The following is a 21,861-nucleotide window of genomic DNA, read 5'->3' as shown; positions in this document are numbered from 1 at the left end:
TTTACTCTTTGACAGCCAATCATCGACTGATTGAAATTAGATTATAGCATATCAAAAACTAAATTATTGTATCAGTGATAGTGATTTAAGATGCTTAGGAAGTTTGAGAATGAAAAATAATCTGATCAAAATTACATTGCAAAATTGTCAGTCAAGGGACCTGACCCACCCAAAAGGTGGGACATAGTTAATTATTTTCTGATTTTCAAAGTTTTTTCAAAAATAAAAACTCTATACCTGTCATTCTGTATCCTTTTCTTTCTCTCGTCATTGTTTGAAATTCTCTATCGAAATAGTAGGATGCTAGGAAGTTCGCGCCGCGTCATTCACAATAATTGACGAAATGACACATTTTGTATAAGGAAGATGTCAATTTGTGGGTTATTGTGAATGACGCGGCGCGAAATTCCTCAACACCAAATAGTATATTTCGTACCTAGAACTAAAAGTCTTTTTTAGCGTGTGAGAGGTTTCCACACAGAGCCGAAGGCGAGGTCTGGAATCGAATGCGCTAAAAAATATTTTTAGTCCGTGGTACGAATAATATTTTTCATATCGGACGGAGAAAAAGTGCGACGAATTCGCACTTTTCGTGTCCTAGGTATGAAAACTATTTTTCATACCTAGGACCCAAATGTACTAATAATGTTCAAAGATAAGATCAGTGTTAAGTATGGTTTCCACTCAACAAAAAGTACTCCGTGAAAGAGCGAGCTGTCAAGTAAACAAATGAAAAATTGAAGAAAAAAAAACACTTTTGTCTCTCACACGGAGTACTTTTTTGGTAAGTGGAAGTCAAGCATTAAACGGACCAGTTCAAAATTTCCTCATTTATGGGTCAGCTGTCAAAGTTGTTGTAACCGTCATCAAATATGTATAAAAAAAATGTGATTCAACTAATGACCTCAACTGGCGAGACCAGTATCATAATGAAACTAGTCCTGCATATAGGTCTGCTCCAATACCATACGAATCGTCAAATTACTGTCAAATTTCATCGATAGAAACCAAAACCCTTCCTAGCAACCAAACTAATATTATCTGTCTAGAACGATAATCTCGAGCTTATCCCTCTATGGCAACAGGTGCATAATATATATTATGAATCACTACTACTTTATTCGCTCGTGTTGTTGTTGTTGTGTTTAAGCCATATTAAAGATCAGCGTTTCTCAAACTTATTTTCCCCCCTAAGTCGATTTTTTGAGAGAGTTTGGATGCTAGAGAGAGTATTGTAGAAACATAACTGCATCAATATTTATATGAAAACCGAGCTCTGGATGAAATCGTGTTTGTTCGGCCAGTCAAATTTCAAGTTTACACTGTAAACTTTACAGTTACTTGGAACAAACTTATTCGAAACTTTGGAAAACTTGACATTTTTTAGAAAAGCATCGGTGCAACCTTATATTTACTTAAAACAAAACTTCTTGCTGATTATTAATGCTAGTGCAATGGTGAATAGCTGTAAGCCGGAATCCCTAATAACAAAAAATTGAAATCGACACACCCTATTATGGGGTGGGTAGGCCGTAGATTGTGTAGTTTTTATAACATATTAATATCTTGCATCATCATCATAGTCTTCCTATAGAAAGTATTTTATTAACATTTTCTGAGCAAATTGGAATAAGAAACTATAACATCGATGCGCTTTGTGCAATAAGTGGCTTAGAGTGGCAATAAGTTATTGTTGTCTGCTTTAACGCTACGCATGAACGATCACATGCATCGGCATCACTCCAAAGATGTCCTCCTGTGTAGATCATACGTTGCGTCCTTCTGTTAGTCCGCTTGCAAATTTCATTATTTTAGAATTGTATGAATGCAGTGTAATGAAATTTTTTGACCTCCTTACTTTGTAAACAATGTGTGCGCTGTTGCTAGAGAGCTGTCTTGGCCGTACCTTCATTATAATTTAAAGCAGCGTCATATTAGAAATGAAAATCACATGCTCCTGTTGATTGGTTACCCGTTTCTTTTATTAAACAGTCAATTAGGTAAACATTTCCATTATACAATTGAATCCAAAAATTCTGCTTAAGTCAAAGTTTAAAAATTATTTTTCATTTTTACGATGGCTGATCGACAGCTTAATAAACTGAAGGTGAAATTTGGAGACGAATATGTGTGGGTGTTAGAGTTTCTAAGTTACTGTGTGCTTTGCTACCATATAGATTTTAAAAAATGTGTTTTAACGACGACGACGCCTATAATACTTGAAATAACATTTTCTTTCAGTGATCTGCTAAGACACTAACATAAAGTGTTTTCATCCGCCAAATTTTTCGTATCTCAACTTATTTTTTACCTCAATATAAATATATATCTTACTGATCGAGCACCATTGATTGATTGGAACAAAAATAGAACAAAAAGCAAAAACGATCTCAATTCGTCTTAACAATCTTAAGCATCACAATGTATAATCATTTATCAAATCAACAAATTTCCTAATTTCCTAATTTCAATTTCATTTTGGAAGTTTTTGGCACATGTCTTATGGTCAATGAAACTCTAGTCTCACGTTTGATTTTATCGCCTAACTTATAACTATTACTACAATGCTGTAAATTCGCTACATTTTCACTGATCACATCTTCATCAATTTCGCAAATAGCATGCAAATATTTATGGTACATATCGTCTCGCAAAATCAATAGACTTCGAGGCTCGATGAACAATTTGCACATAATTTTTCTCGATAATTTACCGTCCATTTGGTCACTGGAACCATCATTGGCTGACATTAAAGTTTCCGAAAATTCGGGATTATTATCGTTAGCCTCAAGAAATTCCAAAACAGTGTGCGAGCCACACGATATAGTCGTAATTATTGGATAAAATAACGGCCCATCTAAATGCGGCATAATTCCTTGTTTCGGCAAGTATTCATTCACAAGAACATGATTTGCTTTCTTCGTATCGAATATTCCTGTTAATTGAAATATCATCGTGAATAGATTTGCCGATTAACGGTTCAGAAGAGTGAGCAAATTACCCAAATTATTTACTTTGTCCACATAATTCTGCAACCAACCGGGCATTTCTTCGGCTATCATACCATTTTTGTGCGGAACGCCTCCATAGTTCAACAGGCGTCTGTGCGTCAATTGGTCCCATTTTGGTTTGGGTGCATTGTATACAGATGTTAAAATTTTCTGCTCTTCTGCCGGTGTTATGAAATTTGGTATGTAAATGACGGTATTTGGACACTAGAAAAAAGGAAATAAAAAATTGTTATAAAAGCTGTATTGATCTTCACTGGTCTTCCAATATTCGCATAAAATAATGACTTTCTACCCGAGGGTCGGGGATGTACTAGTGTGCCCAGATTCAGGGAAACATATTTAGGGATCATGGACAATTTTTATTTTCACTTGTTCGATCTGTAAGTTCAAAATAGATTTTGGGATTTTTTTTGCTACGAAGGCATCGTTTTACGTTGGCGTGTAAGCAACGCACTTCAAGCAAAAGTGCTGCAAACATTACGGAATTTTTCTCGTAATTCACGCCATAAGTGTGCCAAAAATTTGAATTTCAAGTGAACGAGTCTATGACCAACAAATATATTTCAAACGCTTCCTTGTATGTAATTGACGCTGCGTTAGAAAGACTTGCGTGAGAAAGATTTTGAATTTCGACCGCACTTACGGCATCAAAAGTTGTATACGCATCTGGTGTGGACGGTTTATTTTAGGCATTTTAGGCAGTTTCAGTGCTTGAAGTGTGTTGGCGTAAGTTAGGATTTAAACTTTATTTAGTATATACACACTCTCTCCCTCTACATCTCTGGCAGCACTTATTTCCAATGAAAGAACAATTCCAGGTATGGTCTGTCCATACAAACCGGAGGAAATAGCGATTTCATATAAAAACCTTACCTTTCAATGACTTTCATACGCTTCATACAAAATGTCACATTAGACCATACCTAGAGAGTATGATTAGATTAGATTAGATTAGATGGGAGGGTGTAAGCCCAGCACCTAAGCCTCAGATGGGCCTGTTGTGCTATTGTACAAGTCTCTTGATCATATGGACTGTGATTTTACATCATATCTCTCCCGACTTAGATTGTTCACAAATCGACCGTGTGTTAACGTCCCATACGTTGTGAATTCTCCAAGCCGTGGGTGGTATGCGAATACCACAACCATCACTAATTGACCTGTACATTTTCCCAAAGATGGCGCTATCAACATTGTCATGTTGTAGCTCTTTCTACTATTGACATTATGTCGATATGGTTTCTTTTATGGAGAAAGCGAATGTTGGGTTTTTTGATATTTCCGACTTTGTTACGGTTACGGCTATTAGTTTTAGGTAATAGCAAGTGTCTAATCACCATAGGCCATGAGTTACCTCTTCGTATAAATCGCCATGCCACCATGTGACTGAACTCGTTCTGGCGTTGCAGGTTGTAGCGTTTGAATGATTCGTATTTCGTCATATCCCTTGACATCCATACAACGTATCAATCAATAGATCTGTTAAACCTCGCGGTCATTTTGGAGTACAAGATAGTTTCTGTATCTTGGGATTGTACCACAGCAAATTTGTAAAAATTTGCTATGTGGTTTTGGGGTGTCAAATGAGAACCCGAGGCGTTTGTACCTTACCTGCACTAAAATTGACTGCCAGATGCCATACGGCAATGTGTCATTTTCGTACATTAATCGAGCACGTAATTTAGCATTAGCTTCTGGTAGAGTCGATTGTTAATCCGTACACCGACGCCACGAAGCACATGTTAAATAACAAAGGAAATAACACAATTGTTGATATCGCACAATGAGGCGAGAACAACTTTATTGATCAAAGAGAAAATGACCTACGAGAACAACACTTTGACTTCGTTAATAAAACCTTTAAAATAATTTCACCATTTAACCATTACAGCAAAATAAAAACACCAAAGCCGTAAAAGTTGGCACAGAAATCAGACAAAATCGAAAATGAATTCACACACAGCCACACAAAAGAAACACTTTTAGAGAGCAACGCATAAACACGTCCGTTCTCTGTGACTGCCGTTGTGGTACCTAGAGAGTATACTCAATTATGAATTATTGCAGAGATGTCCCAAATATGACCGATTCTTCGTGAGGTATGAACAGCACTGCCACATAAATTATCACGAACAGATAGTTTTAATATATATAATTGAAATTGTACCGAGTGACATGACGTGCACGTGTTTAAATAATGTCAATGACCTATAAAATATTAGAGCCTTTGTTGTTGATGCAGTGTGATGATTTGTTATTTTCTAATTTTAGTTAACTAGACATTCTATTGAATAAATAATATCGCTGTGAATAATCCACCACTAACAAACCAACTTATAATATCATCCAATCTGAATTAAATGGTAAAAAAAACCTTGATATATGTATCTTGAGTCCTTAACATAAATAAAATCATTTCCGTAGTGTGCCAATATTTCTTTCGGTCTTTCGGTATAATAATAGCGTAAGAAAATGTATCCGACTAATTACAATTTCCATTAATTTCGCTCTGACACGCACGGTGGCAAAATGTTTGAGTGGTTTTTGATTTCTCGCCAGATTTATTAGTATCTTTTCGATTGTCCAGACAAACTGTTAATCTCAGTGAACCGTGACATTTTATTTCGAAGACACTGTCGGTAGTATTGTGACTATAAAACAGTTTTCTTGTAAATAAAATTGAGAGTTACATCGATTATCACTATCCGAATCGGTGCCTTGTAGAAATTTTACTTTTCTAAACTTGAAACAGAAACCGAACTTGTTTGATCGATAGTCGTTTTCATACAACCATATAACGTGTCCGCGTATGGTAATTGTTTCACCTACTTTTCGGTTCAGTAAAAATCCTTTCCTCTGTTTATCGAAGTATCGAAGTTACATCGTCACCGACCACTGCCGTTTGTGAATTGTTTTTATTTAAATTGTACTAAAAGACCTGTAGCACGTACAATACAGTGACTGTAATCGAACAAATGTGGACGAGTGTAGTGCATTTAATATAAAGACTATATCATGTCGTGTTGCTTATCATAATTTTATCATCAATTTACATGGTTTTTTCTCTAAAATTAATTTTAATGTGCAAATGCAACAAATTCTGAGTAAACTCTTTAATTGAATCTTATAGACTGCATGCAGTGAATGGTAGAAGAGAATGAACCAAGGGTGTTCGTCAGAGAAAACAAGTACGTCTTCGTCGACAACGGACACCAACAAAATACCACGACACGTAGTAAATTTAAAAGAGTCCAACACCCATCTATTCTATGTCATTCAATCGGATAACGAAAGTCATGGCGATACTCAGCAACTGGTTCAATTAAGAATATCGAAGCAACGTCCTCCATCAAGAAAGTCTTTTGCACAGAAAATGCAATTACGCTACAATGACAATAATGATGGTCTCGATGAAAACCGAGGAAAGTTAAAAAAGACACAAATTGCAAGTATTCACAAGCGAACAGATCATCCGTCGTTTGTAGTACTTCCGGAAGTGTTTAGCAAAGGACGTTTAAATATTCGTCAAACAATTGAGAAAAACCAATCAACCAGCGAAAATTCCAATGCAACTTATGTGATACGATCGAAAAATGATAACAGAACCTGCGAAAGCAAAGCCAAAATTCCAAGACTATTCAATTCGTTGCGGGAAAGAAATCCTAAAACTGCTTACTTGCATGGTATACTCGTTGCATATTGTAATAATGAACAGGCAGAAATTTTTATCGTTTTTAAGGTATGAACAATTTAGTAGCTAACAAGAAGACGGATGACTTCTGCGAATGTGCTACTAAGGCTACTGCCAAAAAGTTTCGAGACTCGCTGAATTTAGACGATAAAATTGAAACAGTGGGGACAGCGCAGAACGCATCTAAATGTTTCCTAAGAAAAGGTAAGAATTGAAAGACTTTTTCGTTAATTAATATTGCAAAAACATATTTCTGCTACCGAACCCGAAGCTTTTCTATAATTCCCCCTTCCTATGATTTGGGAATTAATTCCCAACTCTCAAACTTCATGAGTTTTTGATAGGCCATGTTGTCTAGAGTGACAAGATTTAAAAGTATTTGCTGTTGATCAACTTGGAAATAATAATTCGTTTAACGGTTTCAGAAGATCTTTTCAACATTGATTACGTTGATCCGACACAAAATCACATCCCGCAGAGGTTACGAGCGGGTCAAGACTATGACAAACGATGTACGTTTTATCATCTAAAAAAAAAACATTTTTATTCAGCAAGTTTCACTTTTTCGTTTAAAATCAAACATTAGATAAATCTTGTTTCATGTGTCCTAATATGACGAGAATATTTCCGCCGACAAATTCGAGGCGTCGTACCCGATTTACGTCGAATTGTGGGTCTGATTCGTCTCCAACAGATCATGGTGGTTACACAAAAATAAATTTCAAATTGGTTCGTCAATGCCTGATAAGTGGATCGGTGGACGAAAAGACTGAAGTACTGGATGCTATTCGTATGGTAAGTTTTGTGTTCATATCAGCTCGATTCCACTTGTCGGTAATTATTTTTAGAGAATCAAATCATCAAATTCCAGCGTGGCAATTAATACAATTGAAGAAATTGTAAAATTTGATCTATTCGGAGTTCAATGTGAATGTAGATCAAAGCCACTGCTAGGAGACCTTTTTTGGCCATTAACTCCATCGCACCAATTACAGGTGAGCAATAAACGAAACATTCTCTCAACGAGCGAGTAGACAAAACTTTCGTTTTCAGACCAGCATCGCCCAGTTCGTAAATGCTTTGGTGTCGTATAAAGTTGGACGCAACTACTTTAACAACAGACCAATAATTGGTATGCTGACCTGGGGTGACATTGGACGAGATAACATTGATCAGATTATGGGTGACAATTTGATGGGCATTATGATGAAATTGAGTTTAAATCGATTCCAACGCACCGATATGATAAAAAATGGTCTGATTTCTTGGCTAATGCAACACATGGAAGGGGAAGAATATTCGGCTTCGAAATATCATCTCCAATGTATGGCCGGATTATTGAGGAATTTACTCCAAGGATTTAATTTGGAGAATTTTTCGTCATCCGAAATGCAGAAGATGATTGTACTGCTAGGTGAGAGATACTCATATGAATGTCTACTTGACTGGATACACACACATCCAATCCAAATACTTATTTTTCAGGTAGATTCTTGGAGCACGAAAATGAAATAGCAAAGCGATACGTTTGTGACTCACTTATGATTTTGTTTCAAAACATAAATTGTGTTACTAGTGCAAAGAATTTAAATTTTCAGAGAGTTATCCAGGAACATGCAACTGTACGTTGAGTCTGTGTAACAGCGATAAATTTCAATAACAGAGAGTTTTATCTTTTAGAATGCAACAGACGCGGCACAAAAAGAGCGTCTGGGTGTAATCTGTCGTTTATTGAATAGGTCTGCAACGACAACGCCTCACATCAACCAGAAATTTTATTCTCGATCGGTTTGTTGATGGTGTAAGTTAATATCGGGAGAACTTAATTTTGATGACGATTTTAGGAAGAAGAGCCGTTCCTGGACGCAGACCTGGGACCATGTGGTGAAGTGGATCATTATTCCGGCGAATTTTTGATCAGAGAGAAATTTACGGGCGATGGTGATACGCAACGACAAAATGGTAGGTTCATAAACTTCATCTTGCTACTTCCAACAAAAATTTAATTTTCAGACACCGCTGAGACTGACAAATCCAATTCTATCACCTCCGACGATTCACACAAACACGACCAGTTGATTACAAGAGTGTTTATCGAACATTTAAATTGTTTCCTACCGAATATTGAAAACAATCGAATATTTCCACTGTGCAACAGTCGGTGTGCTGATAAGATTAGAACATGCTCGCATGTTGGAGACATCCAACCGAGGAAGCGACAACCGTATATTCCACCAAACTCACGAGTATGTTATTTTACCCATTAAGAGAATAGTTTGTCACGGACAAAAAATTGTTTTCAGTTGTCACTTCAAAAACATAGTATGACAGATTCCATTCAAGCCACGTCCAGTGTGGGCTACAATAAATCAGCGTTGCAATCTAAGCCGGCCGACAAAGGATCGCTGAGCACCAAAGAACGAATAGCTTCGCGAGTTTCTACAATTTCCCACGATAAAACTGCTGCAAAGTGGAATCACATTGGAAGTGAAGGTAGTGATGACAAATTATCAGGATCAGTATCAGCGCATGGAGGAGCAATGGAAAAAATATTTGAGGGACATTCAAAGAGACCCCATGGTAGAATGGAAGGCGAGGAAATTATATCAAATTCAAGCCATCGACCTTATTCATTCGAAACAGTTGGTGTATCAGATGAAAGGACAAGGAACGAAGGGAATACAATTGACGATCAACGTCAGGGCAGAGAATCACCTCATACTGCAAACGTTACAAACGAGGATCGTAATGAACCATCCCGAACTAAAACAAAGGATCGGGAAGGGTCTAAATACAATGCTGTGACTGCCGCTCCGATGAAAGCTCTTGAAGCCACAACTCTACCGATACACACGAAAGAAGCGGAGGACCGAAAAGATTTACTACGCAAAAAGACATCAGAAACGGAAGCAGACGCTTCCGTCGGAAGTCATGGATGCACACCGAAAAATTCAGTCGGAAAAAAAGAAACTTGCGAATTTGCTCAGCAGAAATTTGGTTCCGATGAAACTAATGTCGTCGATCAAGAAGATGGTCGCCAGTCATCACATAGCACATTATTCGATGTCAGTGATGATTTTCGTCAATCAAGAGGCCGCGATTCTGAACAAAAAACCGTATTCGAAGGGACAACGCTTAAAGAACCGTCGGCTACTCGGGGTATTGAGAAAGATGACTCCAGTACGAAATCAGAAGAAAAATTCATTGACTTGAGAAAAGACAACGAAAACTCTTACAGGACCCAAGTAACAGAAAATATTGATGAAAATGAAGTAGACAACAATTTCCCAATTCAAACTGAAGAAATGATAGTCGAAACTGGTCAGCAGTCATTATTGGATGCAAGATCAGAAAGAGTTCAAAAGAAAACATCGAAAGATAAAGCGAAAACGGATGGAGGTGAAACCGGCATTAGATTAGAAGTCAGATCAGAAGAAGGATATCACAGGACCGAAGACACAGAAAATAAAAAAGAAGTTGGCCCCCAATTGTCTATTCGATCTGAAGAAGTGATAGTCAAGAGAAAAACTGTCGAGAAGTCATTATTGGATGCAAGATCAGAAAGAGCTCTGAAGAAAATATCGAAAGATAATTTGCAAATGGATGGTAACACTGGCGTTAAACTGAAAGTCAGATCAGAAGAGAATATAAGAGATCTAAAAAATTGCGGAAACAAATTTCAAGAAAGTAATGTAACAAACGAAAAATCTGGTCTCACATTACAAGCTAAGTCAGAGTTGTTTGCAACCGGAAATGAAAACCAGAAATTGAAGTCTTTGAGGTTAGACAATGAAAACCTGATTAAAGATACAGAGACACAGGGCATTCGTGCAACGGAAACCGGCATTAAACTGAACGTTAGATCAGATACTGTTGTGCAGCGAGGAAAATATGAAAGATTACATAAATTATCTTCGGCATCGATAAAAGACAGAAAAGCGACGCAAAAATTACATGCAAGGTCAATGGAAATGATAAAGGACTCCAAAGATCATATTTTGAGAAAATCTAAGAGTGACGTCATGTATGATGTGGACAAATGTCACACAGAAGTCGGGATTCGTCCAAGAACTCCACCTGGTTCGCAACCAACGACTACAGCAAAGCGCCAAAATGTATTTGGACGGGCGCACAACGCAAGGTCAGTGGAACACGAAGGAACAAACTATCAATTATTCAAATCCAGTTCTGAAGAGTTACTGGGATCCACCAAAAATCAAAATTATTCGCTTGAACCAACCGGAAATAGTAATTGGTCCAGCAGAACGAGATTATTGGATCAATTTGCCGTCAGATCAAAGGAAATTGTTGGTCGAACTCAAAGTGCGATAATGAACGGAAAAGAGGATTCGCGTGGCACATATCAAAGTTCAAAACATTGTGTTGACTGTACGGGAAGCGGATATGTTTTAAGGTAATTTAATATTTATCTCAGGGCCTCCAGGCAATTTCAGCTTTATAATATAATTATTTTATTTTCGAAGAGCAAGACCAAGTCAACCATGCGACCGATGTAAAGTAAGTCTGACGCGGTATCCCGATTTTGTGGATGCACTAGCTAATCAGGACTATCATCGACGAGATGTTACCCGTACCAACGACGAATGGATAAAAACAGATTTGATCAACAAAACGGACGGAAAATTGAATTCGAAGCCCAACCAAGGAAACCTCAACAAGGATAAACTCGGCGACACGAAAATTGACGAAAATCTTAAGGAAGCAAAATGGAATGCGGACAGAGATGTGGGAAAGTCAAGTGCAACACAAGAGGAGCGTTCAACACAAAATTTGGACAAAAAGGCGAATCAGAACAGTGTTTGGGCCGAGGATGGTGATACAACAAGTAAAAAAGATTGGCTCGCTAAAAATACTTCTAGTGAAAAGGAAATGGAATTAAACACAGCTCAAAAAGCCACCGACAGCTCGAAAGACAATGAAGACGAATCAGTTACCGATGCATTATTTCTGAGTGGCGAAATAAGGAGACACGGATCAGTTAGATCGATTCACAGGCAATCGGATGATTGCACAGAAATTACATCGAACACAAAGCCTCAACCTGTCCTTGAATGCTGGCAATCAGACAATGTAATCAATAAGAATGTTTTGGGTGAGAAATCACAGGCAAATTTAATTTTTGATCCTGCAGCCAGCATGATGAGTTCGGATGGCCCATCGATGAGCGAATCTTCGAAGCAGATGGATGAGGTAAGTGAAACTCAGATTTGTTGTGCATTTTCGCAAGAATAAAAAAAATTGTTTACAGAAAGACGAATTAACTGGAAACAACCAACATGCAGTGGATGATGCCAGTAAAAGTGGTAGCAGAGATTCTGAAATCGAAATGGTCTTCCATAAAAAAGAATTGAAAAAGTTAGACGAAACACCAACCTCACAAGAAACTCAGGTACTGACATCGGATGACACTGAGAACGGTGGCGGGCACGTTGAAGTTGATTTCGATCGGCAAGATTCGGTGCAGTTGAATATAGCACAGCCCATTCTAGGAACTGCTGATCGTCTAAAAGCAATTTCAGACATTAAAAATTATATTCCACGGTCGGAGACAACAGTTGACGATGAAGTTGTTTCAAAAACAACCGAACAACGAGAAAATATCATTCCGAATTCAGTAACGTTTTTAAAAGAATCGACAGACGTAACAAACTTAATGGCAACAACAAATGAGCGGGCTGCTGTTGGTCGTGACGATCCAAATTTGTCGACTGTTTTTTCACATTCGATTGGAAAAACAATTAGCTTTCCATTTTTATCGTCAGAGGCGACTGTTATGGACGATAGAGAACTGAATCTGTCATCAAGCCTAGTTAACACTTCGAACAATAAAACGCTCCGGGAGGCTGTAAGCGATCCACAATTATCAGAGAGACAACTCGACTTACCAGTGGCCAGGCATCTATTTCCCCGATCAAGCGAAACAATAGGAGTGATGAGAAGTAAGTCAATTGATGTTAACGTAAAGGGCACGAGTGCATCTGGTGAAAGTGAAAACACGCCCAGAGATTTGAAGGGTGGAAAAAATGACGCGCAGATCAGTAGTTTCAAAGAGAACGCAGAGCTTAGCGATAAGGGCACCGAAAAGATTGATTTGAAAAACCAATTGTCATCATCACACAACATAAAATGGAATGACTGTTCGGACAATATTTCGGTCGCAATGAATAAACGTCAACAAAATAAGAATTCCTTAAATGTCACGTCGTTAGCTATTAGATCGGTTGAAGCTGTCAACGGCTCGCCAGACAATCCACCAAGCGAATTAAGACAAAATGTGGGAAACGATATTGCATCTCCATGTTCTGGTGACTTGATACCAATAAGGAATGAGCAAAGAATTGGCAAAGAATCGATTGAAATTTCAGTAACAAAATCTGTCGACAACAAATCATCCGTAATTTTGGATGAAGCTTTCACTTCAGAACGAAATTTACACTCAGACAAACAAACCGTGAACGTCGAGACCGTTGATGACACAGAAATTGATCAAGAGTTAAATCTGGAAGGCGATGGAAATATTGAAAGGGGCAGACACAAAATCAAAGTTGTAAATTCTACTTGTTGTAGGCGACTGTTGAATAATGATGAACTTATCAACAGATTGAGCGAAAAAGTGTTGGAGAAATTGACAAACAAAATTCATCGATGTGGTACAAATTGTAAAAGTCCTTGTGGCGGATTAAATTCACTTTTTAACACTAAGAACGACAATAATCTAAATTGGCAATAAACTAAATAATAGGTCACAATAACATATTTTATAGTTGCTGATTATTTCATTTTTGATTCTTTTTACCAGCCCCCTGTTCAAATAGAACGAAAGAAATCCTTTACAACAAAAACGATTTATGAAATATTTCTGTTGACGTTAGGTAATTGCCTGAAATCGTTTGTGAAACAACATCGGAACATTTTTCATGCTCTTGCAGAAAGACTTTCGTTTTTTTAAACAAAAAAATTAAACCTCCAGTGCATTTCTCAATTGAATCATAACAAACCCCACTTCCCTCATTCAATTTGTTTTGTTTGGGCCTTGGTTCCAGAAACACCAAATTTCTTAACTATTTTTGTACAGCCAGTGCGACAAGAATAATTATTTGTAATAAACTCGAATTGGTTTACTTACAGATTGTACTGTAAAATCACTGATATCCATATCTATTTCACGGTACTTTTCATTTATTCGTCTAATTTCTCAAATCTCTATGTTGTTATCTTAAATATTTTTATGAAAACAGTTCTAGTAGATGAAGCTAAATGTTTGAAATTTGTGACATCGGTGACAATTCCAAATTGTGCGGTTTCAATGTTACGGTTTAACCGGTTTTTACCGTTTACAGTCACTTCGACATTTAGTACAATTTTATGAATTTCACTATCGAATTAGAAATGCTGCGCGGGAAAAGGTAATAGTCAAGTTTCTTGATACGAATCATACGAATCATGAAAAGGTAAAGTGAACCCGTACAGATCACGACGCACAGCCTTATAATATCGTGGCGTCATGATGGTTTTCTAAAGTTACTCATATCAGGAATGTTAGGGGTAAACCATTATGGTTCGTGAAGTTCGTAAGTAAATCAATTTCGTAAACTTTTGACATTTAATGTTGCTATTGCTATTGTCAACATTATTGATAAGTCTTTAACGCAGCAAACGTCGTTAATGAGATTTTTTACTTCTTTTGATTAAGGTAACGCCTCGTGTGTAACCTCGATTACGTTTGTCACTGCTGTCGATAAGCGATTATTAGAATTTTGACCACATCATATGTAATTGAGACTAGGCTCTGTTGGCAAGGAAAGTAAAAGACAAAATATGGCCATACGTTATAAAAATCGATAATTGCACTGTATGTCTCATTCTGTTAAACAGTATCCATTCTGAATAATTAAAATGAATTACAATCTCCGTTAAAAGTTAATGTGCATTAAAAAGCAGACATTTTTGTCAAGGTGACGTTTCGTTCATATTAATTTACTGATCCGAACTAATAAAATACTTCCGGCAAAGGTTTCCATTTATTGCAAAATCTTGTGCATAAGACACTCAGAAAATTATTCAATTAAAATCGAACATTAAACTGTTCAAATGCCTCCACAAAACAACACAAAATCCATTGAAATCATATCTTCCCATATATTCCGCACTTAATCTCGACTACCTCTGTCTCTATACATATTATACATTTTGATTCTATCCTGTTGTTAGTTACGTTGCATTTAATTCCCCTCTTTATACATCATTTATGGTTCAATTTGTATTTTAAACTCTAAATAATATATCTGACTGACTGAGGAGGATATCAAATTTCCTATATGCCGATCTGGAAACTATGAATGTGAACAGCGATGTGTATAATTTCAATGGAGACGTACACGAGACTGTTCTGTGTAGATTCTGTGTGGAATTCAAAACCATATTATTTTATTACAATGTCTTAGTAATATGCGAAGTTTGAAATTTAAGGATTTCGAGTCGAGATCAACTATGCAAAGTAGCAAGAGGGCATTATAACAATACGCGCATATATACATAAATATACATACAATAGATATGCTGCTGCTGCTGCTGCATGCATGTTCTAATACAATAGAAATTGAGGGATTAATTGGTTCACAAAAGCCTAATAAAAGCGAATCATTTCACATGAAATAATAAAATGATTTGTCTTTTTCAATTATGTAGTTAATTAATTTACTGCGGTTGAGGTTGTGTGGATGATGCTGATGTTCTTTTTCAATGTTATATTATCTTAAATGTTTTGGTTGCTGATGAGGTTATTTAAAGTAACCCAATTTCGCGATACATCAATTAATATCTGAGACCAAAATTATACAATCCTTTGATGCGTTTTGTAAACTGGTTGTACAATTTTGTTGTTGTCGCACATGTAAGTATGAATATTGTGAAAATCAGTCATACTTTCATAAGGATTTTATGAGGGTGAATCGAAGGTGACCCGAAATTCGCATCCGTTTCTCAACCATTTTATTTTCAGATCATGTAGACCTCAAATATTGACTTGACACCAATCTCATCCTGGTAAACAAAAACACCAATTTCAATTTCATCACAGTCTGGCTAGCTTTTAACAGAGTATTTAGCCTTTCAGAGCACATTTACTACTTCCCTTTTCTATCAGTAGACGCAAAGATCGTTCAATTCTCCACTTAATAAAACCTGTCGAATTTTCAACGCCATATCTGGGATTATTTATCCTACGCTGCCACGCAACCAGTTCCTAAATGCGCTTCTCCGAGCACTTCGAGGACTTCGAATTCAGCCAATTTTTAGAGCTGTGACGATTTTGTTATCTTTGTGATAATTTGTATTTCTACTAACTTGCTTCTTTGTTAAAATTAGTAATGATTGTAACCCTATGTGTCCTCTTGCATTAAATGAAATAAAATGAATGAATAACTCGACATTTCTCCGACTTTCTGCCTTAATTTTTTAAGACTTAAAAAAGCACAATGAAAAAGAAGTTCTCATGCTCTTAAAATCTTATTTCTCTTTCTTAAGCTCCTCTGAAATAAAAAGTCTTGTCGAAAGTACACGGAAAGCCCAAATCGATAATGAGGCAATACTAACAAGTAATCTGCGAAGAGTCTTAATCCCGGACATTGTTAACACATTATATTGAGGAAGGCCATGCACACATTTTTTGGGGATTTTCCATCGATTCTGAGAAATTTTCCAGAAGTCATATTTTCGGCCGATTATCAGCAAATTTTATGAAGTTAATATTTGCCCCAGGAGTACTTGACCTCAGCTTTCCAACGAACCCATACACGCCCGTGTCCTCGCCACCTTACGGAAATGAAATCCGAACTACGAAACCTCATTTTTCGACTTTTGGCCACTTACAACCAGCCAGGTATGGAAGATCAAAAATATCTGAGACTGGTTTTGGGGCCTAGGCACCAAGGCCTAACTAGGCATATATAAAAAAGTCCCGGAAAAAATAGCGCCGATTTCGGTCAGTCGAAATTCAAAAGAATCCCTCTGATCGATTTGTGAAATTTCGCCTGCGGCGCTCGAAACTTACCTATTTAACTAGTCTTGTACATTAGCATTTAGCAATGTTACTTCTTGAGTTAGTGTACGCGGTATACGCAGAAACTTTGGGTTGCGAACTCTATTAAAGTTCTGTAGCGCTTTAATTGTTCTATCAATTTCCAACAAAGATGTTTTTCTTCTATACATATCGGGTCCATACTCTCAATAGAACAAATTGACAAATTAAAATGAAAAATCATATATTTAAATGTGTGTGTGACAGCTTCGTGTACACACAGTAAAATAGGACTCTTAATGTCAAAAGTAAAAGGACTCAAAACGTCAAATCAAGCAAAGTTGACGTCTTCGTGTTAGTGGTGTGTATATGATTTTTCAATGAATTTCGGGTCATAATTCCATAATATGGTCTCAACAAAAATCGGTGCAAAAATGAGGTTCTGCTTTTCAGTCAATTCTATCTGTCAATTTCTCTTGAACTTTACAAATTTTTCTCAAGCCTTCCGCGACTGAGTTACAGGAAATTTAAAATGGAGGTATCAAATTTCTCTAGCTCTCTCTGTTTCCAAAGCCTCAATCATTAAATTCTCAATGTCTTGCACATCTAAGTTTACGACAACATGCCGAAACCTAGATTCTTTCTGAATTTTCTTAAAATCTCATTCATGATGATTCGAAAAGTGCTATGACGCAACAAAGTTCTAGTTGAATTTGACGATTTTAAAATTTTAGAAACTTATTTACTCGCGAAATAATCTTTAGCTTTGCGTAAAAATAGGGTACAAAAGTTCCCGAAAACTCACTTTTTTACCTGCTTTTTGATCAGAAAATCAACTATTTCTAGCAACTATTTTCATGACTTTTGGTCACTTTTCCACTATTTCCCTTTAAATTCTCCGTGGAATCCATGGATATGCTATGCCCTTGTCAAAATAACAGCCTCTAAACCTCGTTGCTTAAAACACGAGTGAGTTAGGCTACTATCTAATCTACTATTACAGTTCTTGTATACCATATGAATGTGTGTTGAAATATCGCGACTTCGTGTTTCGTCGCTCATCACCCACGTCGTTTAGGAAAAACGTTGTTCCTAACTTATGCTTTTTTAGTGAATTCAATTCAAACGTCTCATTCGCTAAAAAAGCATTTTAGCATTCGTTAGGAAAATAACTATTACACAACCAGGGATAAAAAACTATTTTGTCCTAATACAAATTTATATTGAAATGGGTAAGTACATGAAGGTGTGAAATAATGAGTAATTTACGATTAGGAAGTTATTTTTTTTTCTCAACTTCAGGATTACGAGGTTGTAGAAAAATGGTGCAAAAAGCTACTCAAGGCTGAGTATGAATATGAAAATAAACATTTCATCGGTATTTCGAGTACAAATTGTATGCCATTTCCTTTCAGTTTTACGCGTCGCATCCAATATAATAAACTGTACGAAAATGTACCATATATATGAATTGGTTGAATGATTTCGTTCACCGCCATAGAAAAACCAAAAATATGAATACAACGCTCGACTCATAAATTGGAAAATATGGTACTCATACATTTGCTCTTAGCATATAACCTGTCAATCATACAAATCGGATTTGTGGGGAATTATTTATATACTTCCACGGATATTTATTTATGGAAAAGGCATCAGAATCAAAAAGTTTTGTATGTTTTTAGTTAATGTAAAAGAGATTACAAACGAAACTAATATTAAATTTCTAACGCCATCAACATAATGTTAGAGTAATGCTGGCTGATGCTTTTTACGAGATCTTGGAGGGTGGTATGTACAGAATTCGTTATGGGGCCATAAGTGTATTTTATGTTGTATCTATTAAAGCATGTGCCGAGTAATTAATCCTCTTTGTATATGTTGATTTCAGAATGTCAAAATTTCATATGTCATTTCAATATCGAAAAGATGTTATTTTCGAACTTGGGCGATAACGGCTTTTCAGATTCTATACGACCGTCTTTTTCTAAATCTCTTATTTTTTTGCGTCCACTTTGTTCCACACATTCCACATCCTCTTTTTCATATAATTTGGAACTAAATGTCTGTATACAACTGATTCAGTTCATGTGGCCAGGATTTGAGGGATTGCACAGCATGTTTGTTTAATCGATTTTTATGTGTTTTAATCAGTTTATCAAAATTCTCGATTTTGCTGTACAGAATTCGTTATGGGGCCATAAGTGTATTTTATGTTGTATCTATTAAAGCATGTGCCGAGTAATTTGTATATGTTGATTTCAGGATGTCAAAATTTCATATGTCATTTCAATATCGAAAAGATGGCATCTTCAAACTTGGGCGATAACGGCTTTTCAGATATTTTTCGACGCGAAAAAGAATAGTTTTTAAGTTAAATTCGCTTCGTTTAATTCGAAAACTGCCGTTAAATCTTAATAGTCTGCGAAATCTGAAGCGAATGAGGTACATCCCACCCAATAAATTTTCACCTCACGCTTCAAATAATTAAATCTCAGCGAATATAAAAAGGATATAACGACCTGAAACGTTTACCAGTGCACATCTCTACAATCTCGAATGTATCCGACTACAGATACTTCTATGTTGTTCCACAAACAGAAGTTTGTTATGCTTTTCATCTTCCATAATGGAAATCATATACTTTCTCACGTATACATGACTTTATTTCGTTACTCAGTTAAATATAATACTTCCAAGCTTCACTTTAATGTTCCACATAAACACAAACGTAACGAGATATTTATGTATAACGTTTTTGGAGAAGCAAATCATACGAAGGATGAGAAAAATAACTGTTTATGACATGCGCTCATTTAAGCATATATACATACCGTATACAGTTAAATATATATTCGAAAAAAAAGGGAAAAATATGCTTTGCGGTTACACAGAGTGGCAATGATAAGAGTTCTTCGTTTTCTGTATTATTTTCTATTTCCACCTCTTTCCACATATGTATGAAAAGACATAAAGAAATAAGATCTTCTTTGCGTCTCCGCTTTTCCTTTATGTCTAATGTGATTCGGATTCAGTTTTTAAGTAAAAGGAAGCAAAAATTAAATTCATTCGTAAGAAGATGTAAGGCGCATAATGATCTATTTTCATAATTTTAAATATTCTAATATTAAAAAAGGAAGCAGAGGTCAGGCATGACAGCCGTCAAAAATAATGGTAGTGGCCGCTAGCGTGTTGACTGTGGACAGAGGCTTCGAAACAACGAAAATGTTGTAATTAAGGTAGGTGTACCGTTTGAGTTTCTACACAAATTACAAACATACCTATTTTCCTAACGTTTTCCTTAACTTAACACGTTGCCGGTTATTGTGGCTTGTCAATTTTAGTCACACCGGAAAGTGCCTGCTCGATCAATATCCCCTACGTGTTAACGGAAGCTCTGGGCTTCACATTTTCATTTATAATAAACAGTATGTGAAGAATGAAACATTTGAAAACAAAAGTCTGTCAGCGATATCACGTCAGAATTAGAAACCTTTCCTGCCTCGATATTTCTTTCGGTCACCACAAATACTATTCACTCAGATAACATGTAATTGGCTTTTATTGTACCTGCTAGATTTGCGTGTAAAGGGGGGAAGGCCGTATTTGACAGTTCTATAGAGAAATACACCTTAAATTTAATGCTAAAATACGTTTTTATAGAGAATTTATGAATTAATTTTTTTAGAGATTATTTTACTATCGCACAATGTTTACATTACGATGTAAGCACCTTCAAGTGAGCTTAAAATTTTTATATTGGTTCATTGTATGATACGGCCTTACCTGTAGACTTACGTTCACTGGCAAATCTAGTGGAAATGTATGCTACTGTAGGATCAATTTAAGAATCTTTTTTTTTGCAAGTACTTTCAAATTGAAAACGTTTTGAAAATCTGATGAGCCAATTACAGTAAATTAGTTAACCTCTGTCTTATTTGCTTCTGGACTTTATGCTTATTATTTTAAACAAAACGTTCGGCCTGAATTCGAATTCGGACACACTGTTCGCTGTGTGGGGAATGCGTCTGTTATTTTGTGTCTATTTAATCATTCTGACGCTGAGTAATTACCAATATTTCAAACTTTTGATGAATATAAATAAACAAACCGAACCGAAAGTAAATATTATTTCAGAAATATAAAGGATGAAAACTTATGACAAAATGTGTCAACATATCACCGAAGTAAAAGGAAAAATGCTGTTTGGATGGATACACTAGTCCATTATTTCACTCAGAGACAGAGCGAACAGAAAAATGAAGAAAAATGTGTATTATTTTACCGAGTTGTTAACAAGAAATCTTCAAATTGAAACTCATAATCTTAAATTTATTTACTTTATACACACTCCGCACTTTATACAAGTTGTCTCAAATCCATTCAAATATAACAACAAATCTTAAAAATACTGCTGGATTTTCCTTTTAAAAGAACTTTCTTATTCTTTTTCTTCGTCTATTTTTTTTTCTTGCTGTATTTTCAGTTTTAAAAGGAGTTAAACCAAACTTTTCCATGTACACATTGTTTTTGTTTCGACTAAATCCCTTTTTCTTTATGTTATGATGAGATTACATTAAAGCAGAAAAAAGTTTTCTGGAAAAACCATTAGATTTTCAGTAGCTGGAATAGTATAGTACAACGATTTTGTATTCAAATCTATTTGTCGAATCGATTAATTTCGTTTGTTTATAAGAGTAGACTTAAGTCCGTTATGCCTTATAGAAAAGGCAAATGTATCGAAAAGCCTAAAGATGTGTTACTTCGTTTGCGACATTTAAAACCTTTTGTAGCCAAAATCTATTTGAAACTATCTGCCTTGAGCAATAATATCGCATTTTTTCTCTAGTGCACAGAGCGATTTTTTGAAAAAATGGCCGACTGAAATCGGACTTTTTCTCGAGGTATACGAAGCGTTTATGGTCGTTTGGGGTGTCATAAGAAAGGTAATTGCATATTCTTTCGGAAAAGATGGTCTCATGAGGGCTTTAAGCATTTACGATGAAACATGAAAAGTTTTAATGTATAAGTGCTCGTATTTCATCGTATAGATGAGCTACCAATCTTCCGTAAGACTCTATTTGCCTTGAAGCAAATTGCCTTTCTTATGACACCACACA

General features: G+C 36.1%; 2 protein-coding genes across 2 annotated transcripts; one reads left to right on the top strand and one right to left on the bottom strand.

Moving 5' to 3' along the window:
- Positions 1-2,183: 2,183 nt before the first annotated feature.
- On the bottom strand, positions 2,184-14,004 carry LOC119083151 (alpha-ketoglutarate-dependent dioxygenase alkB homolog 6). Its single transcript, XM_037192797.1, has 3 exons — positions 13,850-14,004; positions 3,002-3,215; positions 2,184-2,935 (listed from the first exon to the last, which is right to left on the bottom strand). Exons 1-3 carry the CDS (start codon positions 13,877-13,879, stop codon positions 2,454-2,456), a joined length of 726 nt encoding a protein of 241 aa, XP_037048692.1. The 5' UTR covers positions 13,880-14,004; the 3' UTR covers positions 2,184-2,453.
- On the top strand, positions 5,628-13,479 carry LOC119083142. The gene is made up of 14 exons (XM_037192783.1): positions 5,628-5,823; positions 6,142-6,694; positions 6,751-6,906; positions 7,128-7,214; positions 7,289-7,497; positions 7,551-7,697; positions 7,756-8,116; positions 8,188-8,324; positions 8,383-8,490; positions 8,547-8,664; positions 8,716-8,948; positions 9,006-11,116; positions 11,187-11,913; positions 11,972-13,479. Exons 2-14 carry the CDS (start codon positions 6,169-6,171, stop codon positions 13,451-13,453), a joined length of 6,402 nt encoding a protein of 2,133 aa, XP_037048678.1. The 5' UTR covers positions 5,628-5,823; positions 6,142-6,168; the 3' UTR covers positions 13,454-13,479.
- Positions 14,005-21,861: the final 7,857 nt, after the last annotated feature.

This window comes from Bradysia coprophila, unplaced genomic scaffold (assembly GCF_014529535.1).
Source record: "Bradysia coprophila strain Holo2 unplaced genomic scaffold, BU_Bcop_v1 contig_561, whole genome shotgun sequence".
In the NCBI taxonomy this organism is placed as follows: domain Eukaryota; kingdom Metazoa; phylum Arthropoda; class Insecta; order Diptera; family Sciaridae; genus Bradysia; species Bradysia coprophila.
The sequence above is the reverse complement of the archived record's forward strand: the minus strand, read 5'-3'. Positions and strand labels throughout refer to the sequence as shown.